This window comes from Zea mays, chromosome 3 (genome assembly GCF_902167145.1).
Source record: "Zea mays cultivar B73 chromosome 3, Zm-B73-REFERENCE-NAM-5.0, whole genome shotgun sequence".
NCBI classification, from domain to species: Eukaryota; Viridiplantae; Streptophyta; class Magnoliopsida; order Poales; family Poaceae; genus Zea; species Zea mays.
This window is the reverse complement of record NC_050098.1, coordinates 101,020,050-101,047,161: the sequence shown is the minus strand read 5'-3', so window position 1 is coordinate 101,047,161 and position 27,112 is coordinate 101,020,050. Positions and strand designations below refer to the sequence as shown.

The 27,112-nt window shown below is 46.0% G+C and overlaps 2 protein-coding genes across 2 annotated transcripts; both read right to left on the bottom strand.

Annotated features, from left to right (window-relative positions):
• Positions 1–6,158: 6,158 nt before the first annotated feature.
• On the bottom strand, positions 6,159–7,620 carry LOC109945256 (protein ALP1-like). Its single transcript, XM_020551103.3, has 2 exons — positions 7,365–7,620; positions 6,159–7,288 (listed from the first exon to the last, which is right to left on the bottom strand). Exons 1-2 carry the CDS (start codon positions 7,592–7,594, stop codon positions 6,256–6,258), a joined length of 1,263 nt encoding a protein of 420 aa, XP_020406692.2. The 5' UTR covers positions 7,595–7,620; the 3' UTR covers positions 6,159–6,255.
• Positions 7,621–24,633: 17,013 nt separating this feature from the next.
• On the bottom strand, positions 24,634–25,931 carry LOC103650349 (uncharacterized). The gene is given in 3 exon segments (XM_008675942.4): positions 24,634–25,362; positions 25,364–25,532; positions 25,634–25,931. Coding segments are annotated over 3 exon segments (513 nt in total). The 5' UTR covers positions 25,915–25,931; the 3' UTR covers positions 24,634–25,299.
• Between the last annotated feature and the right edge of the window lie 1,181 nt (positions 25,932–27,112).

The window sequence follows — 27,112 nt, the reverse complement described above, 5'->3', positions numbered from 1 at the left end:
TTTTCGGACCTTCGGCTTAGAGCCTTCGTCCATATTGCAATCCGAATTTATCATCCTAACAAATTAGTATTGCGAGGGGCTACTGTTGGGAGACTTCGTCTTACGAAGGTCCTCAAAAACGTGATTTAACAATATTTCTGGAGTGTAATACATGAACAGGTACCTTCGGACTTGGATCAAAATCACAGTGTGAAGAAGTACAAGGAATACGAAGGATGGCGCAGAGCCGAAGCTATGCACAGGGGAGCTTCGGCATGATAGCAGAAAAGGAAACCGACTTAAAGATGAAAAGGCTATTTAGACCTCGATGGATTACTATAAAGTTATTAGCAAATGTAAAGGGCATGGGTGTAATTTTACATGGACTGCGTCCCGTGCCTATAAATAGATGAACAGTGCTCCCGTACTGTTCAGGCTGAATTGGCATTTGCTTTTGCATCACGCTTGTACTTTTGCTTTCAAGCCGAAGGTACACTTGTAATTTAATGTCATTTCTATTTTTTCGTGTAAATAAAATAGAAATGAGCTAATAATGATATATAAATGTTCATGCTATCTTTTGTATTTCACGTGTTTCTCATTTTCGCTATCATATACCGTAGTGATGAAGGTATGTCCTCCATAACCTTCGTCTGAAGATCGTTATATCCCAAGGGAAATAATGCTTCGAAGGACGAAGGGCATTAATCATTTAACCTTCTCTTGTGTTGCCTTGTTCTTAACTCATAGCATTTGAGAACAAGTCCCCAACAGCGGCCGGGGTCTTCAAGGCTGCCATTGATGAGAGGGAGTGATGGGAGAGAGAGTAACAACTCCATTGAAGTTTCTTGAACGCAGAGGAAACGGTCGGCGCGGGTGCAGGGCACTGCGCGCACGGTCTCTAGGTCGGACGTCGCGGCGCGCCTGGGCTTGCGCTTGGCTGGTCCGGTGCACGGCTGCTCGGACGCGGGCGTTGCATTGCAGGGTCGGGGCGGGTCGCGTCCTGGCGCGCGGCGACTGGCTTCGGGCGCGACAGGGCCTCCTGGCGTGGCTGTTGCTCGATGCAGGGGCGCGTCGGGGAGGCTGCAGGGGGCGCGGTCGGGTCTTGGTGCGTCGGGGCGTGGCTCCTGCGGGCTGGCGGGGAGAGAGAAGCGAGGGGGGGGGGAAGAGAGAGTGGGTGGCGGCCGGGTGGAAGCATGGAGGCAAGGGGGCGGTCGGCTGGGAGGCATGGGTGCGGCGGCTGTAGGGAGGAAGGAGAGTGACGACTGCTAGGGTTAGGTGTTGGGCCCCTAGTGGGCCAATTAGGTTAGGGTTGTTGTTTTTTTCGAATTTCCTTTTTAGTGTAACAAATATATATATACACTATCTAAAAATTATAATAAATCCAAAAATAATAGTTTATAAATAAAATATATAATTTTCGAATAGATTCCATTTAAATCAAACATGTGTCACAATAAAACAATAAAACCGAGATTTTTGCAAATAATTATATACAAAATGATTAACCATATCAAAATACATGGTTTCCTAAATATTTTTATTTTTGAACCAATAATTATTATATTATTATTTACTAGGATTTTCATTTAAGAAGAAATGCTATTAAATATTCAAAAACCAATCATGTGCAATCAAAAATTATTCCAAATACAAATAAATGATACACTCTTAAAAGAAAATTTATTACCATAAATATCATTAATAAACTAACTGTATTATTTTTATTTGATGATTTTTATAGCTACATAGCCTCCAACTTTTATACGGTCTAATTTTCAACGCCAGGGCGATAGAAATCCAAGGAAAAAAGTATAAAATAGTAATATAATCTTAAATCTTGAACAAAAAGAAGTTGGATAAATGCGTAGAAAATGCCTCATATTGTAATGTCGCGGTAAGACTACCTGCAGCGCGGCCCCCTTCCCCTCCCCTCCCCTAGGACTGTTCACAGTGTAGCGGCTACAATACCCCCCTACGCACGCAGCGGCAAGCCCTACGGGCAACTCTCCGTCGCGCTCCCCTTCTCTCTCACGCCAGATGAAGGGGACGACTGTGCACTCCGCTACGCGCTCTTCTCGCGGAAGCCGACGCCCGCGCCAGACGGCGGAAAGTTCCAGGTCCACTTCTCTTCCTCTCGACGGCTCTTGGCAACGTGGGCGAGAAGGGGCGACGCAGCGGTGGATCTGGCGGCGCAAGGCCGATTCCGAGCCGGAGGAGGTCGGCGGCGACGACGACCACGTCCTGTTGCTGACGAGTGAAGTCCGTTCGCCTCGGAAGCGCAAGCGCCCACAAATCCCAGTCCGTTTTGCCGGTACGTCTCGCCATCGGTGGATTTCTTCTCCGACCATCGAGGGCTCGCTTAGATCCAGAGTTCATCGGTTCGAATCTTGTTGTTGCGGGCCGGATCTTCAGCTCATCATGTACAAACATGGTGTTCCCCCTCTTCGCAGTTACTTGTTTGTAACTTTATATTCGAAAATTTTATGTTTCAGTTCCGTAGTTGACCGAACTCATGTGAATCAACGGATTCCAGTACGATGTGGCCGCCAAAGTAACCTTACATTTGGTCTTTAGGTTAGGGTTTCATGAACACAAACCGACGGCGTGACCAAATAACTCTATATTAATCTGTTCGACGATAGATGCGTTTAGGGTGATTAAGACGACAAGCAAATCAATACGGACCATACATTGCGGGCCACATTATTTTAGTTTCTGTTCTTGTCTTAGCAGCATAATTATATGGTTACTACTACTATTACAAATATCACATTTCTAGGAACTTCTATGTCATATTCGTATGCAACATTTGAGGACATCATTTATTTTGTCTCCCACATGTCCTGTTCTTAACACTAGAGTATGTTTCCTGCTACAAAGTATTATTTAAATGTACAAGTTTCAAAAAAACTGATGCAACAATTCGTTGTACAGCTTAAGGACATCATGTGCAAATAGTCCTGACTTGTGTGTCCCTCTTGTTGTAAACAAATCATGAGTTGTCCATTTACTTTGTAACTTGCTTATTAGGCTCTTCATGTTTTCAAAGTTGTCCAATTTAATTTATTTAACAGTGAATAAATTCCTTATTCAGCTTTCTGAGCAATTGTTACCAGTGAATTGTGAAATATAAGTTTCTTATTTCATATAGTTGATGAATTCATGATACAAATTTTTACTTGTCTTCATATTACTGACACATGAAAGCCTCTTAACATTATATGAAGTTTGCCACATGTATCTGTGGTTCCAGTTTTCAAGGAGTACACCATCTATTTTTTGAAATCATACTTATGCACTAAATGTCACCCACTGTATTCTGTTCTATACCAATGTTGCAGTATAGATATGTCTCACACAAAGTGTACCTAATGAGCTTAAAGGTTATTTGTACAATACCTCTATACCTTTTATTGTCTGATATATGCTTCTTACGAAACACCAATATTATGTCACATATTTCTGTCTTTCCACGTACTGCAGAATTCCCTAAAGCCTATTTGGTTCGCTTTTGTTACATGTCTGTGCCTACATTATTTGTTGTAGTTATTTGCAACTTAATAATTCCATGATGCCTATCTGGTTTGTAAGGCTATCCAGTTGTTACTTCTTTTATTAATTGTTTGCAGCACATTTGATCATGGCATCCTCGAAAGAAGATAACATGAAGGCTTTGCTGAAAGTCCTTGCGGACTGTGCCGAGGATGCCACAAAAACATTGGGTGGTTTAGTTGATCATGCTTTAGACCACATGCATGATGAAGAGATATTAGCTAGAACCTTGTATGCCATCAAAGATAAGCTAGAATTGCTGCAACAAGATGCCTTAGAGGCAAAAGTGCAAGCATTTCCAGAAATTGTTAAGTACGATGGCGATGACATAAGTGTTGAGCCTACATCTCCATCGACCCCTCCAACAGTTACTGAACCATCTGTTGATGAAGAGGAGTTCTACTGCCCTGATGTGTCTGATGAATGGTACTTCAGCGACTCAGATAGGTCGACTCGTAACAGCTACTGGAATATATATTAGGCATGTATTCCAGTTCGACGTAGATGTCATCCTTTTGGACGTCTAAGTAGTCGCGCAAGGACGGAAACTGTTAGGATCTGTGCTTGTAAACCACAATATCTGTTGGGAACAATGTCTAAGTCTAAGGCAAACGTACTCATCATAAGCTACAATTATGTCAGGTCTTTATGTGTATTTTGTTGACTCTGTTGTGTTTATGTGCTGCTGTTGCTACTCAGACAGTTCATGCCGACCTTTACATAATATTGTCCTCGTTGAAATGCTTGATCTGTTATAATGTTTTCATAGTACTGTCCATTTCTTTGAGTTTAAAATATTTCACTACATCTATGGCATGTGCACATATACTAGAATGGAGCAAGCAAACAATGCGACATCTTCTCAGCCGATGTCAAACACAGCAAGTACGCATCAATTTCCCCCTCAACCCCCTTTATGGCCTACGGGCTTCATGCAGCAGCCTCCAATGGATTACAACATGATGGCCAACATAAATTTTCCTAATCCTGGCCAAGGTCCAACTACAATGTGGGCTCCCATGCAGACTGGAAATTCTACTTCCCAATCAACCATGATTCCTGCCTCACAGTCTGCAGTTTATTGGAACCATTACCTCAACTTTGTCAGGAATCCTCTCGGTTCAGTGGAACATCCTCCTTTTGGTGACTCCTATCCTCCTTCAAATACCAATACACCATTGCAGGGTTCGAATACTATACCTTCCTTACTTGTCAACCTTGAGTCAGATGCTGAACATAGTGTTCAGGACATCAATAGTCCAGAAAAAAATGCAGCACCTGTTTTGAAAAATAAGAAGTCGAAGGAACAAAACTTTACAGGTCCTGAAGACCTTCTCCTTTGCACAACATGGTTGCAAATAAGCAGTGACCCTATTGTGCACACTGGACAAAGAAGGGAGGGGCTTTGGGCTCGAATTGAAAAAAGGTACAACGAACAGAGGGGCCAGTACCCTTGTAGAGTTAACAGAGCACTAAGCAGCAGATGGGACAAGATTAGAGCTGATGTGAGTAAGTTCTCAGGCTACTACGCAAGAGTATTAAGGGAGAACCAAAGTGGCTTAACTGATGACGACAAGGTAAGGCAAATCATATACACTTCAAATCATGTGAATTATTTAGTAGTGCATACTTGTTACTACATTTCTCTAAATCATCTAATATTTGTGCAGACTTCAAAGGCGGCAACATTGTTTGCACACGACGAACAGAAACCATTCCATTATATGCATTGCTGGCATAAACTGAAGGGTGAACCCAAATGGGAGAGTATATGTGCAGGACATTCGTTCCGAGGCTTAAATGCAAAATCTATTGGATCTTCAGGTAATCCATCTGGTGACCCACTTGAAACTGATAGTGGTTCTGCTGGGTTGACAGGCAAACGACTGAGAGGTCGTGATTACAGTAAATCTGAGAGAAAGAAAGGTGCATCTTCCTCTTCTACAGAGTACTTAAGCCGTTTGCAAGAAATGACAGAAAAACAAATTCAGAGGTCTATTGAAAAATGTGAAAAGAAAGACAAGAGCACAGAAGAAGACAAGGAATTTGAGAAAAAAGGTTGGAATTGGAAGCACAGAAAGTACTAATTAGACAAAGGGAATTGAAACTTCAAGAACTCGAATCGGCCCAATCACGATTACAGATGCTGTGTTCAACGAATGAGGAAGATGTTGATCCAGAAGTTTGGATTCTCATGAAGGAACAGAAAAAGAAGTTGCAGCAGTTTATTTTTAAGTTTGAGTAATTTTTAACGTTGTGTCACATGGCGTCGACATCATTCCTGGCGTGGACAGTTTTTATGTGATATCTTTGTTGAGAACATTGTACTTAGTTCGAACCATAAATCGTGGAGGACATAATAGCTCTATGTTATGTCGTCTAATGTTGTAATAGACAATAATTGTGCCCAGGCGTGGAACCATGTTAGATCATTATTTCAAGCATATGTATGTCATGGATTTGTTTTCAACCATTATTCAAGTTTGTACTGAATTGGATTGTTTGCGTCAATTGGTACACAGTCATATTATTGTTGTGCTTTACATTTATATGGTCCACATGGTTGAAACTTATTGTGTTAGTAAAACATACGTATGTAGGTAGGGCAAACAGGAGTCATAAATTTCTCGTTATTTATGGCAACACGCATAAGTACGACAAGACAGTGAATTACAATAGCTGATTTGGAAGTTGAAACAAAGTACTAATGAAACGACACGTTTACATGGTGCCACGTCGAGCCCACAAATGCTCGACAAGATCATTTTGGAGGGAGCAAGACCTATCTTGACGACGAATATCAAAGTGGTTAATGACCCATGCTGCCCTTCCTTCTCCAATTATTTGAGATGCGTCTATGCCTGAAGTGTTATCTCCGAAATCAGTATTAGCAGCCAAAGGGCCTTCGTCTTCCACAATCATATTGTGCATGATGATGCAAGCTGTGATTATCTCTGTTAAACGATTGCGATCCCACCCATATGCTGGACCACGGAGCACCGCCCACCGTGCTTGAAGAACTCCGAAAGCACGCTCAATATCTTTTCGGCAACTCTCTTGCATTTGTGTGAAATAAACTTTCTTTTCCTCATACGGGTGTCTGATAGCTTTCACAAAAGTAGGCCAGTTGGGGTAAATACCATCAGCTAAGTAATATCCGAAGTTGTAAGCATGGCCATTTACTGTGTAATTCACAGGTGGCATTCGACCAGTTGTCAAAGGGTCAAAGACTGGTGATCGGTGCAGCACGTTAACGTCATTGTTTGTCCCTGGCATGCCAAAAAAAGCATACCAAATCCATAGATCATAAGTTGCTACCGCCTCTAGTATCATGGACGCTCTACCATTTCGACCACAAAACTGACCACGCCAGGCTGTAGGACAGTTCCGCCACTCCCAATGCATGCAATCTATGGAACCCAACATTCCAGGAAAACCCCTTGACTCGCTACTGTGCATGATACGTGCTATGTCTGCTTCATTAGGAGTCCGTAGATACCAGGCACTAAAATATTGTATGATTGCGCGACAAAAATGATGAAGACATTCTCTAGCTGTAGACTCCCCGATTTGAATGTACTCGTCTACCGCATCAGAAGGTAAACCATATGCAAGTATGCGAAGTGCCGCACATACTTTTTGTAGGGGACCGAGTCCTGGCATGCCTGTTGCGTCAACCCTTTGTGTAAAGTATGTATCCTGCTGTTGAAGTCCTTGCAAAATACGGAGAAACAGAGGCCTACTCATGCGAAACCTAAACAAAATAACAAAGGATCGTGGTAAATACTATGGAATTATCAGAACCTCTTAGAATTACATGATGTGCGTACCTTCTACGAAACACGTGCAATGGATACACCGGGTTCGGCCCGAAGTAGTGATGCTGGATAAGGTTTTCTCCAGCAAAATGATCCCTGCGAATAACGCGGCGAGGTAACCCGGACCGTCGTCGGTGTAGGCGTCTAGCCTCAATGTTGAGGGTAAGAAGATTAACAAGTATAAGTGTTTCGTCGTCACTATCACTTGAATCCGAATCATGTTGCCTACGACTTGGAGACATTTGGAGCAATGGTTTACTTGTGGAACAAGTGCTAGATGCAAATACATATTTGAAGACAAACATTGCATATATATAGACGAGAGAAACTTGGCTTTAGGGAGAAGCTACTGGCTTACGTCGGAAGGCAACCTTGGCTTACAACGTAAGTCAAACGTGGCTTTCGGTCGAAGACAAGCGTGGCTTCCTGTGTATGACTAAACGAGTATGATTCAAGCATAAGCGCAGTTATGTCATATTGCGTACAAATATTTGTGAAATTGTTATGACGGAGTAGTATGGAGAAGTAAAGTTTGACATTACGAAATTATTTTTAAACTTAAAACTTGTATTACATCTTTTCCGTATTTGAAAACAAACAAATAAAAATTATTTTTATCATTTTTGTAATACGAGCGCACAATACCGAACGTATGAAAATATATAAAAAAATAGAAAATGAAGTTGGTTATGTTAGTTATATGGAAATGTATATTTAATGAGTAGAGGGATATATAGGGAAAAATTTAGGGGGAATGGTTGCGGGACGAGTGAATATAGGGGAGAGAATCTTGCTGACGTGGCTGCATAGTAACATTTAGGGGAAAAATTTAGGGGAACGGTTACGGATAGTCTAACGCGGTTGCAGCTTGCAGGGTTTTCCCCTTCCGTTCTGCATTCCTCGTCCAGTCCGCCCCCGATACGGCGGCCACACCCCCACACCCCCACACTTCTCCGACAAGGGAAGGGAACCCCAGATCTCCGCCGCCCCGCCAGCCGCTATGCCGACTGCCGCCAACCCCGCCGCCGCGCTGCCCCTCACCCTCGACCTCGAGGACTTCAAGGTAGGTTTCATCCTCTCTCCCATCCCTTCCTCCCTTCCTCCGATTCTTGTGTCTCCTCCGCGATGCGGTCTCATCGTCGCTTGCGGTACTGCGGCGCAGGGAGACTTCTCATTCGACGCTCTGTTTGGGGGACTGGTGGACGAGCTGCTCCCGGAGTACCGCGGGGAGGACGACGCCGCGCCCGCGCCACCTCCTCCGCCGCCCGTGCTCGGGGCGGCCCCGCCCGTCTTCCCCGCTGTCGACGAGCTTCTTGGGCTGTTCAAGCACTCATGCAAGGAGCTCGTCGACCTCCGTAGGCAGGTCCGTCACGTCGCGAGCCTACCTGCCTGCGGCACTGAATGTTGGCTGTGAACTTCATGCCACGCCTTCCTGCCTTACTCAATTGAGTGGGAGCTTGGTTGGTCGGTGATAGTGTTGCGCACCACTGACAGTGCAATGTGTTGTGTGTTTTTTTTGTTTAGCAGATTGATAAGCGGCTCCAGAATCTTAAGAAGGAGGTGGCGGTGCAGGATGCCAAGCATCGCAAGACGCTAGGGGAGGTTAGTTATAATGCTCGCAGGATTTTATATTTGTCACCGATTACTGCAGAGATATTGTTGTAGGAAAAGAATTAAAGGCAAATAAACAAATAAATGCAGGTGAGACCAGAAAGAAACATACAATACCTATTGCTTAGGAAGAAAACCACATTTTTTTCTTCAATTTCAGCTATAGATGACAAACCTGACGGAATGCCTATTGCTCACAAAGAAAATCTCAAATTCCTTTCAGTGACAGCTATAGATGACATATATGCAAAGTTGCAAACCAATGTTTCGAGTAGTCGAGAAGTCGAGTCGAATCGTGCGGCTACTGACTAGTAGACTAGTCGTGACTAGTCGAACATAGGTCGGTGATTATATTTTTATATCTTTCTATATATGCTAAGACTAAAAACATGCTGGAACACTAAAAAACACCTTGTTTAGTATATTTTCATCCATCTCCATCTACAATATATCATTAAATATTGAATATAGTCTTGTAGCAAGTCTTCTATTGTTTTCTCTGGTTTCGAAGAACTTGTTTGGATTCAAAAACAGTGTTGCTCTATACAGATTGATATCCATCTGACTGCCCTACCTCTTTTCAACAATAGAAATTACTTCATCTATTATTCTTTCTTTGTGCTCCAAAGCTTTTTTGATGCTCTTTTTTTTTTCATGGTCCATGGCAGCCCACATCCCAGCAATTGCTGGTCTCTCATCACCATCAACTATCCTCAAGAATATTAGAATAGGTTGTGAAGCTCATGAAATCTTCTACTGCTTGCCAAAATGCAACGAAGTGACAAACAACATGTGCATTTCCTACTTCATTGTTCTCCATTTTGCTCTCACAACATTCATTACTAACAAAGAGAGCTTTCAATCCTTGTCTTTGTTTCCACATATTAGCCAATGTAAGGAAGAATGTTGCAAACGGAGTAGTTGCATGCCTCGCAAGATCTCTACCATTTGTCTTGGTCCTCATTAAGTCATGAATCATTTCATATCCATAGATAAATAAGGCAGAAAACTTGTCCATTAGCATCCTACCTATTAGGGTTGAGATGGCTGAGTGGATTCACATTTTTATACCTAGGCCCAAATAAGTCATCCGACTCAAATGCCGCGACTAGTCGTGACTAGTCGATGAGTCGAGCGACTAGTAGAGAAAGTCGAGTCGTTCATATCGACTATCACCTCTGCACCGACTTCTAGTCGCGACTAGTCGCCCGCCTTGAAAACCTTGATGCAAACCAGACATAATTATTTCATGTATATATGTCTTGCTTGTTTCTTTTGTCTTTACTTGTTTGGGATCCTCAGATAAGAGATTTTGATTGGTTCGTGGTAATACTTTAATTTCTCGGCCCACTCTGTTTTTCATGCCTTAATGCAAAAGGGAGGACAATATTAATTGATAACTCATCATAATCCTTATCATATTCAGTAAGTGCAAACTGCTTGCCTCTCTGTTTTCAGGCGTAGGGTTAAGATAATGGAGTCCGTTTGTTTTTTCTTTTGATATTTTCTTTCAAATGACGCGAAAGGGCCTCTAGCTGAGTTGGTTAGGTGGTCTGAGTAGCATTCCTCAGGTCCTAGGTTCGACTCCCCGTGGGAGCGAATTTCAGGCTGTGGTTAAAAAAATCCCCTCGTTTGTCCCACGCCAAAGCACAGGTCTAAGGCTCGGTCCCAGTCGCGGTCGTTTCTCACATGGGCTACGGTGCCGCTGTGTATGGGTGGGGCAGGGGTTCGGGGGTTTTATCGACCTGCGTGAGAAGGTCTTTCTCTTAATATAATGCCCGGGGGCTGTCTTACCCTCCGCAGGTCGAGTTTTTTTTCTTTGAAATGACAAAGAACCTTGGAATTCTGTAGAGAAAGCTGTCACCATGTGAGTCAGCTAGGTAATAAAAAAACGATTGCAGCCTTTAGTTGACATCTGCAAAAATAGCTGCAGCCTTCAGTTAACAGCTGCAACTTCATTGGATGTATGCAGCATGGAGCCATGGAGAACCCATGGAAGGAGAAAACTCTCCCCACTGTCTTGAACTGCATAATTCTGAGTAATATAGAGGGGCAGATTGTCATCTAGCTGTCAGGCTTTCCCTGTTGAGAAGTGGCTCCAATTGAAGCCCAATTTAGTGGGCAGAGGCCTTTACCGCATTAATACTTGTCTGGGACTCTTTATGTACTAGCTTACTAGGTGCTTTATACGCATATGGCCAACTTTGGAAGCACGATAAACTTTGGTATTGAGCTATCAGACTAGGAAATATAATACATAGGCCTTTACTGCATTAATACTTGACAATCCTAAATATGACTGAAACTCTTTATGCACTAGCCTACTAAGTGCTACACACACATGCTATTCGTCACTCTAGGTGAAGCTTCACTCACTCGATAATTACTGAACGATCTTCAGTACTTATCGAATCTTCAGTAATTACCGGTAATTACTGAAGATCGTTCAGTAATAGTACTTATCGATAATGACTGAGCTATCTTTAGTAATTGCCGGTAATTACTGAAGATAGTTCAGTAATTACTGACTAGGTAAAGCACACACACACACGTGCGCAGGTGTTTGGAAACACTAGGTGTGTTTTTGAAGGGCAGGTCTGGTGCAGTGGTGAGAGTTACCTCATTTAGTCACCAAGTTGTAGGTTTGAAGCAGCCTCTCCGCATTTGCGGGTGAAAGGCTGCCTCGGTTTATCCCTTCCCCAGACCCCACTCATGTGGGAGCCTCCGGCACAGAATAGACAAATAGATATCAGTTATAGAACAACTGAGTCTTGATTCTGAGTTGGCTAAGGATTTAACCTGATCATAGGCTGGGCCAGGCAGAATTGGTGTTTTTTCTTGGCCTGTGCTTGATCCAATCTGAGCATTGGGCTGCAATTCCTAGCCCACGCCTGGACGTTATCTGCCACCTGGACGAGCGGGCAACATGGCTCCAGGTCCTAGCGGTTGGCCAGATGAGAGGACAGAGGAGAGTCAGATATACATGCTGCCTGGCACTGGCGGTCAATGGTGTGAGGCTGGGGATAGGAAATGTGTGTCTCATACTATCATGTCATGTGGCTGGAGGTTGCCAGGTTGGGGGCCTTTTGGCTGCGACGATGGTAGGCTCTTGTTGAGCTAGAAGCCTAGAAGCTAGAATATGTTGCTGGGCTGCAATAGGGAATATAAAAAGACAATAATAGGAAACAAAAAACTGCATTGGGTATGGCTGAGATTTATGTCAATCAGGCTGAAATTCTGGAGATGGGGAACCCACTCTTTTTTGTCTGAAGTCTGAACATTGGTTGAATGGTAAGACTATTGCTGAGGTTGCTGCAAACCTGTTCAAAAAGGTTCCAAAGTGAATTGTCAAAAGCAAAACAGTTGCTCAAGCTCTACATAACCAGCGCTGAGTGTTTGACATCAACGAGGCTCTTACTGTACAAGTGCTTGTGGAATATCTTTTATTTTGGAACCAAATGGATGATATGATTCTTCAGCAGGATGTTCAAGACCGACACTGCTGGAAGCTGATAGCATCAAAAGAATATAGCAGTAAATCAGCTAATGTGGCATTCTTTGTGGGGACTATCAAATTTGCTCCCTGGAGGCGGGTGTGGGAGACGTGGGGTCCGCTGCGTTGCAAGTTTTTTTATCTGGCTAGCTCTTAACAACTAGTGTTGAACGGCGGACTGCCTCACCCTGCTGCTTGTCTCTTCTGTGATCAGGCTGAGACTATCCAGTATCCAACATGTTCTTCTTTCCTGTGTATTCACACGGACACAACAACTTTGGGCACTGATTTTCCAACATCTGTATCTGACTGCTGCAACACCTTCAATGACGTCCTGTCATTACTCTAGTTGGTGGAGGAAGACCATCAAGGGAGTGCCTAAGGATATGCTTAAGGGACCGAATTCCCTTATCATCCCGTTGGTCTGGGAGTTTGGAGGCAACGGAATTCTTGTATGTTTGAAGGTTTTCTGCCAAATATCTACGAGTAACCCTAATACAATGCTAACACCCCCCGACAGTCGCAACTCTATCCTGTACAAATGTTGAGACTGGATCAAAAGTCTAGGAATACACTCGTCGGTAACCCCTTGGTGAAGATGTCGGCGAACTGCAATGTGTCATGTTGGTGGTGGTGCGAATCATGCGCTCGGCCCGACCGTTCTGGGCAGAGCTGTAGGAGCACGGGAGACGTAGTTGAACGCCACTGGTGAGGAAGAAGGATCGAGCGGCGTGGTTATCGAACTCGCGATTGTTGTCACACTGTAGTGCCCGGACCGAGCGACGGAACTGGGTGGAGACCCAGACAAAGAAGTGAGGGTGGTAAGGGTGTCAGACTTTAACCGAAGAGGAAAAGTCCATAGAAAATGGGAGAAATCATCCAAAATTACTAAATAGTATTTGTATCCAGAGAGACTTAGTACAAGGGAGGTCCAGAGATCACAATGAACCAGGTCAAAAGCCTGCTCAGCCCTAGAAGACGAAGTAGGAAAAGGAAGACGAGTATGTCAGCCAAGCTGACAAGCAAGACAGAGGCCCTCAAAATGTCCCCTAATACAAGATGAATCTAAAGTGCAGGAAAGCTTGGTCATGACGTCAGGTCCTGGGTGGCCGAGACGACGATGCCATGTGGTGGAGGTGGTGGTGGAGACCAGGACGGGCGGTGGAGACGTGCCGACGAAAGAGGGCTGGAGCGTGTAGAGGGGCCCGACGCTGTCACATCGGGCGAGTGGGGTCCTGGTGGCCAGATCCTTCACAAAAAAACCAGAAGGGTCAAACTCAATGGAGCAAGAATTGTCGGTGGTGAACCGATAGACAGAAAGGAGATTGTGAGTAATGTGAGGGGCTACGAGAACGTCGTTGAGATAGAACGGTCCAAGGAGTACCGAGGCACCTACCGAGGTGACTGGAAGAGTGGAACCGTTTCCAACGACGATCAATGTAGGGTGTGTGGAGAGGATGGGTGTGAGCGAGAGAGCATGCCTGCGGTGGGGGTGGTGTGGTAGGCTGCGCCGGAGTCGATGACCCAGTCAGAGGGTGGTGGAGCCAACGCCATAGTGCTGTAGACGGCGGCGAGAGAGGCCGGGTCCCAGCCTCCAACGAACGGGGGCCAGGATGTCGTGGCGAGGCCCCCCGTGGGCGAGAGCTGAGTCGGGGCCGGGGTCGTCGGGGGAACGCCGTACGGAGGCATGCCGTAAGGCGGTGTCGTCAGGAGAGTCGGTGCTAGTGCCGGAGGACGTGGGACACTGGGGCCCTGACCCGTCCACATGGAGATGGTGCCGGTCCAGGGGTTGTAGAGCGAGGGCCAGCCCTGGCCGCCACCCCGGCCGGAGGAACCGCCACGGGTGGAGCTGTCGTCCTTGCGGGGGCGACGGCCGCCGTCGGCGGTGGAAGCCGGACGAGGAGCCGCTGCAGGGTGGGAGTGGGGGGCGCGGTCGATGGAGTATGGGTGGCCTGTCCCTCGAAAGGCGCCTGAGCACCGGGGGTGGCGCTGTAGAGAGCAGAGGCCGAAGTGGGAGCCTCGAGTGTCATGGTGAGCTCCTCGAGGAGGAGCTCGTTCCGCACGACATGGAATGTGGGGAACGACACGATCCGCTTGATGAGAGCCTTCAGGTGGCCGTACCTGGGGCTGAGACCACGTAGAAGGTTCAACACCAGGGTGCGGTTAATGACAGGCTCGCCGAGATCACGGAGAGAGTCCGCCATGCCCTTCATCTGGCGGTAGTAGTCATCCACCGAGAGTTCCCCCTGTGAGAGAACAGGTGGAACTGGGCGTCAAGGTGGAGCGCCCGAGCCTCCCGATTTCCGAGGAATTGGCCCTCGAGAGCGAGCCATGCCTGACGGGCGGTGTCTGACTGGTCATGGATGCTGTCCTGCAGCTCGACGGTGATGGTGCCGTGGAGCCATGAGATGACCACGTTGTCCATCTGGACCCACGCAGGAGACTGTGGGGCGACAGGGTCGTCGAGGACGTGGACGACGAGGGCAAACCGCTGAAGGGTGAGGACCACCTGAGCGCGCCAGCGAGGGTAGTGAGAGGACGCCGGGTCCAACTATAGGTGTACATTTGGGTCGGGCCTGATGGGTCGGTCTGAAGCACGAAAAAATAGCACGACCCAGGCACGGCACGACCCGAAATATTTTAGTGCCGGGCCGGCACGACCCGATATATCGGGCCGGGTTTGGGCCGAGGTCGCGGCCCATGGGCGGGCACGAGCACGACCCGTTTAAGGCAGGCACGGAATGGCCCATATAGAGGCACGAAAAGGCCCATATATTTATTAAAATCACACTTTATTCCACACTTTCATGTACTTTATAAAGAACACAAAACTAGAGATAATGCTAGTTAGAAGTTTTTTGTAGCTTTGAATTAGAGTATGTGATGTAATTTTACTTTTGTTATGAACATTAGATAATGAACTGAACTTACGAACTTTGTATAGAGCTGATTATACTCTTTTTTTTTTCTAACAAAATGATTTGTAAACGAGGTAGTCATTGCATAGCTCTAGAAGCTTAATACAAATATTAAGTTTGCTTTTGGTCAAATTTATTTGTCTTATCTTTTATTTGCTTTATTAAATTTGTTTTGAATTCTGGGCTCTGATGTGAATTATAGGCCTTGATGTGAATTTCGGGCCAAAAACTGAATTTCGGGCCCTAATGTGATTTTTGGGCGAAAAATTGAATTTCGGGCTTTTATAATTTCGGGCCGCTCGAAATGAGCCCTGGACGTTTAAGCAATTACGTGCCGGGTCGTGGGCCGAGGGCTAGGCCCGTGGGCCAAAGGCTAGGCCCGTGGGCCAGCCCGACACGGCCCGAAATTCAAACGGGCCGCGCTAGCTCAAAATTCAAACAATACGGGCCTTTTCGGGCTTGTGCCGGGCGGCCCGAATGTACACCTATAGGTCCAACACGACGGACCGGATGTTGTGGACCCCAACGGCTTGGGCGTGGAGTGCGGCGATGGTGTCGGCGTGGAGCCCAGAGGTATGGGGGGACTCGAGGACCCCACCCTCCGGGGTGGGTGCAACGGGAGGTGGTGGTGTGTCGCAGCCGTGGAGAAGACACTGGGCATTGGCCAACTGAGTGGTCAATGCCTGGCCCATGGCACACTCCCGTTCCTCGGCGAGGGAAGCGGTGCGTTGTCGCTCTTGAGAGGCGGCCACAGCAGCCTGGATGGTGGCAATGGCGGCGACCAGCGCGGGGTCGGCAGTGGGTACCATGGGAGCCCAAGTGATGTCGAGGACCGGTGGGCGCGTGGTTTGGAAGCCAGGTGGCGGTTGCCGGAGAACACGGGTCAACGACGGGCCAGCTGGTTCCACGGCGAGTGCTAGGGCTCCCGTGTATGCCGGGTAGCCCGAGAGGCCGAGCCCGGTAGCGTGGGAGGTGGCAGCGGCGGCGGCTGCGACAACAGCAGCGGTAGCGCTGGGTGCGGTCGTGGCGGCCGCAGTGGCGGCTGCGGTGGCGGTGGGGAGATAGCCACCGGCATGCCTGTGGGCGGACACGACGGCGTAGGGGATGGGGCGAACGAGGTCGTCCATGTCGGGGGCGGTGCAGGACGCGTCGGCGGCTGGGGGCGCGTGGCCGGCGGCCGAGGGCGCGCGCACGCCAGGGAGGTCCGCCATGGGCGGGACCAGGCGCGTGCGGGCGCAGGGCCGGGAGGGGAGAGGCGGCGGCGCAGGGAGGTGGGAGAGAGAGACGACGGCTCAGGGAGGGGAGGAGGACGCCGACGGCAGGACGGCGGCGCAGGGAGAGTGAGAGCCGGGCAGGGGGAGGTGGCGGCTGGGAGAGAAAAAATGCCTCTATACCATATTGGAAACCCTAGAATAGGGAGGGGATATGTATTAATTAATATACCTAGATATGTGCCTGGCCCATTACAGTACACCAGGGAGACCCCCAAACCCTAATACAATGTTAACATAGCCTCTGGTGCATGGCCGGAGCATCTGAGCTTTTGGAGTTTTTCTTAGGCTATTCCCAATCCATAGTAACATACTCATTTAATACATGCCACATAAGCATTTTTTATGACGTGACAAGAGAGTTAAGAGGAAAGAGACATCAATTCAAAATATAGTCCTATGTCAACTTAGAATGAACATTGAAACTAATTAAGAGTGTTGATCAGCCTCTTGGTCAGAATATTCTTGCATACAATTTGACAAATGATGTTGAACTAGTGGTCCATGTTTCTTTTTATTATTCATTGTTCTATTGTTTTCTTCAGCTTGAGAAAGGTGTGGATGGACTATTTGATAGCTTTGCTAGGCTGGATTCCCGCATATCCAGTGTTGGTCAAACAGCTGCAAAAATTGGTGATCATTTACAGGTAATTTCTGTCCGGTATTGATACCCATAATTTTTGTATATGTTAGACGATTCTGAGGTTATGGCTTTACTCTTCGGTTTAGTTTTTTTTTGTTGATTTTATGTTTAATGTCTACCTCTCTTGTCTGTCAGAGCGCAGAATCCCAGAGGGAAACTGCTAGTCAGACGATCGATCTCATCAAGGTAACATATTTATTGAAGTTTGGTACTACTATATTACTGTTTGCTTGATATGTTTGTATGACCTCATTTTAACTGAAATTTTGAAATATGCTTTTATTACAGTATCTCATGGAGTTCAACAGCACACCTGGGGACCTTATGGAACTTTCTCCTTTATTTTCTGATGACAGTCGTGTTGCTGAGGCTGCTTCAATTGCACAGAAATTGCGTAAGCTCTAACTGCTGCCATTTTATTTCTGTCCTGTTAGTTATCAATCACGTCGACCAATTATGAGGAAATCACTAAGTTGATATGTGCATTTTTTCTACGTTTTTATGCCGATTCTTGATTTTTTGTGTGTTTTAGCAACATTAGTGGACATTTATAATATCTAAGCAGAATTCTGTCAAGCAAAAGTAGTAACATACATTAGCATTTTCTTATTCCAACATGATGTCAATGAAAATTCGTGCATTTGTAAATTTAGGCATTACATGTTTCTAAAGTAGCTGTATGTTTTGATAATGTAGGGTCATTTGCTGAGGAGGATGTTGGTAGACATGGCGTGTCATCAGCTGTAGGCTCTGCTAATGCAAGCCGTGGTTTGGAGGTTGCTGTTGCAAATCTCCAAGAATATTGTAATGGTCAGTTTGCTTCCTTTCAGCTTTCTATAGAGATTCTGTTAGTTGGCAATGATGCATTGTTATTTTTTGTGCAGAATTGGAGAATCGACTACTGGCTCGGTTTGATGCTGCATCACAGAGACGGGAGTTGTCTACAATGGCAGAATGTGCTAAAATATTGTCACAGGTATGCATTTATACAAGGAACAGGTTCAGAGACAGGAGCTTAAATTGTTTCGTTGGATGGAAAGATTGCAATGGAGTACAGTTTAGTTGTAGCCCACAATGTTTTGAAGTCAGACAACTTGCTGGTCGTTCTGGCTGATCGACTTGGTCGATTAATCGTGATTAATCATGATTAGTCGGACGACTTGACGAATAATCACGACCTGTCCAAACCGACTTGGACTCGGGGTCCATGAATTTTAGCAGCATCAATAGCAAAGAATGTTTTCCTTCCACAAACATGCATGCGATCTGCACGCTTATTGAACTGGTAGAGGGGCAGAAAAATTTCCCCATGCACTGCCACAGGTTATGGCCGTTAATGTATAATATCATGAATTCTTATATGCATGAGTTTTTGCATAGATGTAAAAATCACCTGGTTCATCTTTTGCAGTGAAGTTCCAGGACTGAATGTCAGAGAAGGTTAATGTAATGACCCACCCATTTTCAAATTTTTGGTCTATTTCTTTTTTGAACTGCAAAATACAACATACAGGATGTAGCTGGAAACTCGCGGTCTGAGTTTTTTAGTGGCCTGACACATGTGATGGTGAAACTAGGATTTGTCAGTTAAAATATTGAGAGCATCAATGCTAAATGGAAGAAATTGTTGGGCTTGGATGTGTAGCTTAGGCAGCTTACTTATTATATATATGGCTTAAAGGCTAACTGGATAAATTGATTTGTAAACCTCTGCATGAGTAAGTTTTGTGGAACTGAATATGTATTTACCTTTTGCTCCTGGTTTAAGCTTTTATACCTCTGTTAATTTAAGGGTAGGTGCTAATCTATACAGGCATATAATACTATTTCGTTTAAAAAAATATTTTTATGCTATATTGATTACAGTTCAACCGGGGAACCAGTGCTATGCAACACTATGTTGCAATACGACCAATGTTTATTGATGTGGAAATCATGAACACTGATATTCAAGTTGTTCTGGGTGATGAGGGGTTGCAAGCTGATTGCGACAGTATTGCAGATGGTCTCTCTACATTGTATAAGGAAATTGCAGGTATTTATGAGCTGCACTCTTTGCAATTTTTGTTTCTAAACTATACTTTGATGATTTTCAATTTTGGCACTCTGATATATCATACTTGTCTTCAGATACTGTGAGGAAAGAGGCAGCTACAATAACGGCTGTCTTTCCTTCTCCGAATGAGGTCATGGCAATTCTTGTCCAGGTATGTTTTTTCAATGGCACTCAAGGGTCTCTGCGGTCACTGTTTTTACAAAATAGATTGACTATTGCACTTTGCTTCTCAGCGAGTGCTAGAACAAAGGGTAACGACCATTCTTGACAGAATTATAGTAAAGCCCTCTCTTGCTAGTTTGCCTCCTCTCGAAGGAGGCCTTCTACAAGTAAGTTTTGTGCTCTATAGTATTTCCATGTAGATTTTTGCCAACCTACCATGCAAATCTGGTGTCATGCTGATGTCAAAGTATAATGGCAGTACCTAAGAATTCTGGCAGTTGCATATGACAAAACAAAAGAACTGGCTAAGGATTTGCAGTCTATTGGTTGTGGGGATTTGGATATTGAAGGTATCTCCTGTGTTTAATATAATTTTCTTTTTTTCTTCTGTTGTTACAATCATGCAACTTTTGATCATTGTAGTATAGTTGTCATTCTATTTTGTCTATTTTTTTCTTAAAAGGGACACACGACCATGCTCTGTTTGTATAATGATCTAATAATAGGGGATCCATTAGATAATATGGCATGTAGCATTACTATGATATCAAAACTTTAATTCACATTTGTCATTTTGTTAACAATTTGGATTACTTTTGACACATTGTTTATTTGGTTTGGATGGTCTATTGGTTCATCAACTTAGCAGTTCACTTCATAGCTCTATGTGTTAGCACATTGTGTTTGTGTGTCTTACCCTATAATGGCCCTTGGCCCATGCCCATGTATTGACTATATATCAACTTATCCCATGCCCAATTAGGGTTAGGGTTTCACTTTCCAACATGGTATCAAGCCTCTCTCCTCTTTCCTTCCTCCTCCCACCCTCTCTCTTAGCTGCAACAATCGTTGACCTTCTTCGCCACATGGTCGGGCCTTCTTGGGCGGCCATCACCGCCGACGCCCATGCACCAGGCGCGGTTGCGTGGCTACCCACGCTCCCCAACGCCGGCGACCTCCTTTTTGTTCATGCTATCACGGACGTCATCCCCGGTGACACGCTCCTCCCTTCCATCCTTGGCATCACCCTCCTTACTGGCGTCGCGGACGACCTCCCCGACGTCCCCTCCCTCCCCTAGCGGCCTGTCGGCATCCCCTCTCCCGCCGCGCGCCCCCGCTCTGGCACACTTCTCCCCTCCATTCTTGGCATGGAGGGCCTCCCCGGCGGCAAGCGTGGTCCTCCCCTCCAACCACGACGACGTTGACAGCCTCTACGGCAGCGTGCTCTTCCTTTCGGTCCTTGGCTCGTCCTCCTCCTTGATGTCGTGGACAACCTCCTCGTCATCCACCAACACTCGCTGCAGCAGCGGCTGCGCCCCCGTTGCAGCTCGCTTCCCTGCCCCAGCCAGCAGGCCACAGTCGCGCCCGCGTTGCAGCTTGCCTCACGTAGCCCCGGGTTCTTTGGCGCCGCCTCCCCTGCCACGAGCAGCCCCAACCTCTCCATCACGACCACCTCTGCGTCCCTCTTCAATATCACCACTGCCTCTTCACCGACGCAATTTCCAAAATGTGGGGCTAGCCTCCGTTGTAGGACAAGCTCATCATCGACCTCGACTCGCCGGGATACCTGCTGCCATGTTCGCGCCAGCAGCACGGTCTGCTGCTAGGGGTGAAAATGGGACATGTACCCGGGTCGAGTATCGTATACGAGTATCAAAAACCCGGATTTTCGGACACGAATACATGTATTTTTGTTGTCGGGACGGATACAGGTACTACCCGGTTAATAGCATCTGGATATGGGTAGGCCGGTAGGATACAAAATTGATAATACTCGGCAACCTCGGGTCGGATGGGGGTACTAAACGGTCGGGTACCCGCATATTGTCACAAACCTGGCACTGCAGCCGTGTATGTACACTTGCGGTTGTGGCTTGCTGGCCTAATGGTCGGGTCCATTACCTAATAAAACAAGCACATAATCCTGGAATCCATCGCTGCTCGATGCTATTAATGCAGTGTAGTACGTATAACAAATATAAAACAATAGAAACAAATGTTGCTCAAATCCATTGGAATTTCATCCAAACACTATGATTCTAAAGGGTTCTATCACACAAGCACATAATCCAAGAACCAGTAGAGATTATTTTTATCCATAACCCGAATTTTAGAATCTCATCCAAACATAGAAATTGCAACACGAGGTAGAAATTGCCCACTTAATTATCCTAGGGGCTCCTGTACTATATATATACTCTCTCCCTCTACAAATTATATCATTTTTATCGGTTTATTTTCTATATTTGAGCTATCATGTACATGATTATATATTTCTTATTTTATTTGTTTGTTGAACGGTTGGGTAACTAATATTATCGGGACAAATTATCCGATAAATATCCATTATCTACCCGAGTAATATCTGATATTCGTTTCTTACCCACCCAAATTATTACCTGGTCCCGTCCTGTATCCGTCTCGAATTTTAAATACCCGTACCCGGTCTTGTATAGGAGGGAAATACATTAGGGTAGGATACAATATGACCCTGTATCCGTCCCATTTTCACCCCTATTTGCTGCAGGACAATCCGATCGCCGCGAGGCTGGTGCTCCCTCCCCACGACTCCACCCCTCTACCATAGGTGCACCCCACTCCTGCACGGTGATCCTGCCGCTGTCGCCGCCGCCTCTGCTCCCACTTTTGAGACCTCCCTGTTCGGGGCCTCGTTCGTTGCCGCATCCTCTTCCGCTTTTGGCTTCAGATCCACCTTCTCGTCTGCGCCATCGCTATATGCCACAACACCTGCATCCTCCGCTAGACCAACCTCTACCTTATTCGGCGCTGCAACCTCCACCACAACACCTGGTTATGCTCGAGCGTCTCTCCTAGGCCCCTCCTCATTGGTCGGCACCGCACCCTCGGCCTCCTCTGATGCCTCTGCTGTCGAGGCCTTCTCTCTTGCTTCGCCGGCGCCGAGCACGTCGTGGAGTCAGCACTCCCCGTGCCACCTCACGCCTGCTCCATCGACGTTCGTCCTTCGCCATGCCATGGTCCACGTGTCTCCCTGTCATGTGCGTCTCCCTTCACGACGACCAGCTTCTCCGGGGCACGTTTGTGGCCTTTGATCGGGATATATACCCAATTCTCCGTGATTGCATCCAGCTCTACCACCCTCCGGCCTCCGTTCGTCCTTAGGAGGGTTGCCATGCTACATGGTTGTTTGTGTTCCGTAGTGTCGAGATTGTCTCCATGACAATCGAGGTCTTGCCGTCTCCATCGCCCATGCGCGCCGTCAGCTTGCTCGCCACTGGTGGCCACAACGTCCATCCCGATGGCTCTATGGTGGGTGCCAACCTAGCTCTTTCCTCGTACCCCATATAATCGCAGCCCACTCCTACTCCCACCGACTAGTTGCTGACTCTGGTGCCTCGTATCACACCACTCCTGACCACGGTACTGTTTCTTTACCCCATCCCCGCAGCCCACCTTCCCTTCTTCCATCATTATCGGTAACAGGCTGATTCTGCCTATCACCTCAGTAGGCGACACAATTCTTCTTGGTCCTTTTATACCTCAACAACATCCTTGTTGCCCCCCAACATCATACATAATATTCTCTCGGTTTGTCGCTTCACCACTGACAACCACTGTTTCATGGAGTTTGGTCCCTAGGGGCTCACCTTATGGGATCGTACCACTTGTGCTGTGGTCGCCCGATGCGACAACTTTGGCCCCCTATATCCTATTTGCTTCCCTGCCCCATCTCCCTCATCCTGTGTTGTTGCCTCTCCGTTGCTGCCTCTGCCTCCACTATGCCCTCACCGTTGCTGCCTTTGCCTCCACTAGGCATCGTCGTCTTGGCCACCCTATGCCCTCACCGTTGCTGCCTTTGCCTCCACTAGGCATCGTCGTCTTGGCCACCCTGGCCACGACGTCCTCTCTAGACTCTCGAGCACCTCGACCATCAACTCTGCCTCGCCTTGCTATGCTTGTCAGCTTGGGCGCCACACTCGTTTTCTTTCCCCTCTTCCATGTCCCGTACAACTCGCCCCTTTGATCTCATTCATTGTGATCTTTGGACATCCCTGATACCGAGCATTTCTGGTTACCAGTACTATCTGGTCATCCTGGATGACATCTCTCACTACTTGTGGACTTTTCGCATTCGCCGTAAGTCTGACACCTTCCCCACCCTACCTCACTTCTTCGCATGGGTGTTGACTTAGTTTGGTTGCACCATTTGACAACGACGGATTTCGATAACTCCACGTCTCGTGCCTTCTTTCTCTCTCGCGACGTGTAACTGTGGATGTCATGTCCTTACACCTTCCCTTAGAATGGCAAGGTTGAGCGCATGATTCACACCATCGCCAGCCTCATTCACACCCTTCTGTTTCAGGCCTCCCTTCCTGCTTGTTACTGGGCTGAGGGTCTCCACACTACCACCTACCTCTTGAACCGCCTACCCTCCAAAGCGGTCAGTCATCCCACTCCTTTCTTCGCCCTCTTTGGCACTGCCCCTTCCTATACGCATCTCCGCCTCTTTGGCTGTGCTTGCTATCCCAACACCACCACTGCTCCCCACAAACTTGGCACCCCGCTCCACTCGCTGTCTCTTCGGTTACTCTTCAGATCACAAGGGCTACTAGTGCCTCGATCTTCTGGCCCACCCTCTCATCATCTCTTGTCATGTTAACAAGCATATTTTTCGGCTGGCTGCTAATGGCAAATATTCGACTAAAGCTGCTTATGAGGGGCTCTTCATTGGAGCTGTGGAGTTTGAACCTTTTGAGCGGATTTGGAAAACTTGGGCTCCGCCCAAATGCCGATTCTTCTTGTGGCTGGTGACTCACAAGAAATGTTGGACATCAGATAGACTTGAGAAGCGGGGGCTGGATCATCCGGAAAAATGTCCTTTATGTGATCAGGAGAGGGAGACAATTGACCATCTGCTTGTGAATTGCGTTTTCTCAAGAGAATGTTGGTTCCTCCTTCTAAGGCAATTCGGGCTACAGGGTTTGGCCCCCCAACCAACGAATATTAATTTTATGGAGTGGTGGCATCAAGCAAATGAAGCTATTCAGGGGTCCTTCAGAGATGGCCTAAACTCCCTCATTATTCTGGGCGCTTGGATTTTGTGGAATCACCGGAACAGATGCATCTTTGATGGCCATTCCCCTAATATTGCTAATTTCCTAATCCATGTTGGGGATGAGCGCCGTCTGTGGGAGACTGCCGGGGCCAAGGGGTTGACCTCCCTTGTTGCTTCCCTCTCTCATGTAGCCTAGAGTTATATAGATGAGTCAGTCTATGTTAGTGTCGTTCAGGCCGCCGTAAGGCGTCAGTTGTACCCTTGTTTATTTCTTCTTTTAATATAATGATACTCAGCTCTCCTGCGTGTTCGAGATTTTTTTTTTACTGAGGATGTTTTCCCATCTATGTTGCCCTGATACGGGGATACGGATACGCGATACGCCGATACCGCGATACACCATTTCTCAAAAAATACGGATACGGCGATACACAATATATATTATAAATAAAATTAAATGCTGAAATGTCTGAAATGGACCACAACCGACCAGTTCAATTTAAGGGCGTTAGAAGTTAATGTTCAACAACTTTGACTAAAGTAAACATCTACTTCCTCTTCCAGAATTTATCTGGACTCAAATCAATGAATCCAGCATGCCAAAAGCCCAAAAACATGTGTAACGATACGCTACACCAGCAGACTCGCAAAATAATCACTAGTTCACCAAATCACCACACAAGTTCTAAGTTTTAATTCTAACAGACCACAGACCAGACATGAGACAACAACTAGATTTCATTCTGCATCTTCGGTCAAACCCAATGCCTCAAGATCTTCAAACAATCTTTCTTCAAGTTCTGGCTCATTCAGTGATAGATCAGCTTGCTCAAGAAAATCAGCACCACCCTCAAAATCAGCTTCAAAAGTGTCAGCTCCAACATCCCACATTGCTGATGGACCACAGCGGTATTCATCAGATTTTCTAGAAAGAAGACGCAAGTTTTGGTGTGTGAAAACTAAATCCTCAGCACGCCCAGGATTTAGCCTACAATTTAAATTGCAGATTTGTATTAGGAATCCAAATTCATTCATGTGTGACCAACTGATCATAATGAATATGACAAATAAAATGAAATAGAATCGAACCTGTTTCTCAATGAACTATGGATCAGCCCATATGTACTCCAATTTCTTTCGGCACAGGAAGATGATGCTGGCTGTCCAAGTAATTTAAGTGCCAACTTCTTTAATTCTGTAGCAGAATGGCCATGAATTCCCCACCACATTTTTGGTTCCATATAACTTCTATCCTCAAGTGAGTCAAATGAATTGAATCCATTTCCAAACAAAGAGAAATTAGCATACTGCAACTTAATCTTTTTTAATTCTTCACCAGAAAAATATCTCCTGAAACAAGTATTTCTCATCTCTGAAATTTCCTCATCATTATGAGGAGCCTGTCGGTTGGGGACCTCATTGATCCATGCATCAGTGTAATACTTTGGATTTAGTGAGTGTGCCAAGCAGTGCAAGGGCGTGTTGCTTTTTGTCCATCGACTCACCAAGATGTCATGCACAGCTGAGTAAAAGATAGATTCTTCATGTGTCTCTTTCATTTCATGACGATAGATCACACTCTTCACCTTCTCTATCATTGTGTCCCACATCTCATATATCAAATGGAGGCATGCCTTGTCAGTATTTGCTGCTCGTATCATTGTATAGATAGGCTCAGTGAAACTAAGGAAATAGCGCACTTTATCCCACCACATATCATTCACAATCTTCTCCTTTACAAATTGAGCCTGACGTGGATTATCTTCCCTATAGGCACTCCACTTTTCACTCACTACCATCACTGAAAGAGCATCTTTTATAGCAATAAATCTCTTCAACATCACAATAGCAGAGGCAAATCTTGTGTCAGCAATAGCAAGGAATTTCAGATTGCTTTGCTCATTGAACATAGACAACCTCATGGAGTGATTCATGATGAAATTTTTAATCATGCTGGCATCTCCAATGACTTCGCTAATCCACTGGAATTCAGTATAAAGCACATCTTCAATTTCCCTAGAAGCACATATGTTCTTCAAAGCAAGATTCAAAGTATGCACAACACAAGGGGTCCAAAAAATATGAGGGTGCTTCTGCTCAACTATGATGCCAGCAGCTCTGCAATTGGCAGCGTTGTCAGTGATCACTTGCACAACATTTTGTGCCCCAATCTCATCAATTACTGCTAACATCTTCTCTGCAATATACTCCTTGGTCTTGGATATTCCTTCAGTGTTGATCGCTCTAAGAAACATTGGACCATCTTCTGTAACAGCCAAGAAATTCAAGAGTGGGCGTCTTTGAGCATCTGACCATCCATCTGAAACAATACTCACACCTTTAGAGCTCCAAGTTTCCTTCAAGGGCTGCAGCATTCTCTCCACATGTGTCCTCTCTTGCACAAGAAGAGTTGTTCTCAACTTGTTGTAGCTTGGAGGGACATAACCTCCAATTGGGTTATTGGTAGCAAACATGAAAGCCTTTCTAAAATATGGGTTACGTGCAAGATTAAAAGGCAGACCACCAGTGTAAAACATTCTAGCTATTAGTTCATCAAGCTGTCTTCGA

What these genes read in the sequence shown, in the direction of transcription:
- LOC109945256 (XM_020551103.3), bottom strand. Translation starts at nt 7,594, where the DNA reads ATGTCTCCAAGTCGTAGGCAACATGATTCGGATTCAAGTGATAGTGAC. An exon ending in TTGCACGTGTTTCGTAGAAG is followed by an intron (nt 7,289 to 7,364) that starts GTACGCACATCA and finishes TATTTTGTTTAG; the next exon opens with GTTTCGCATGAGTAGGCCTC.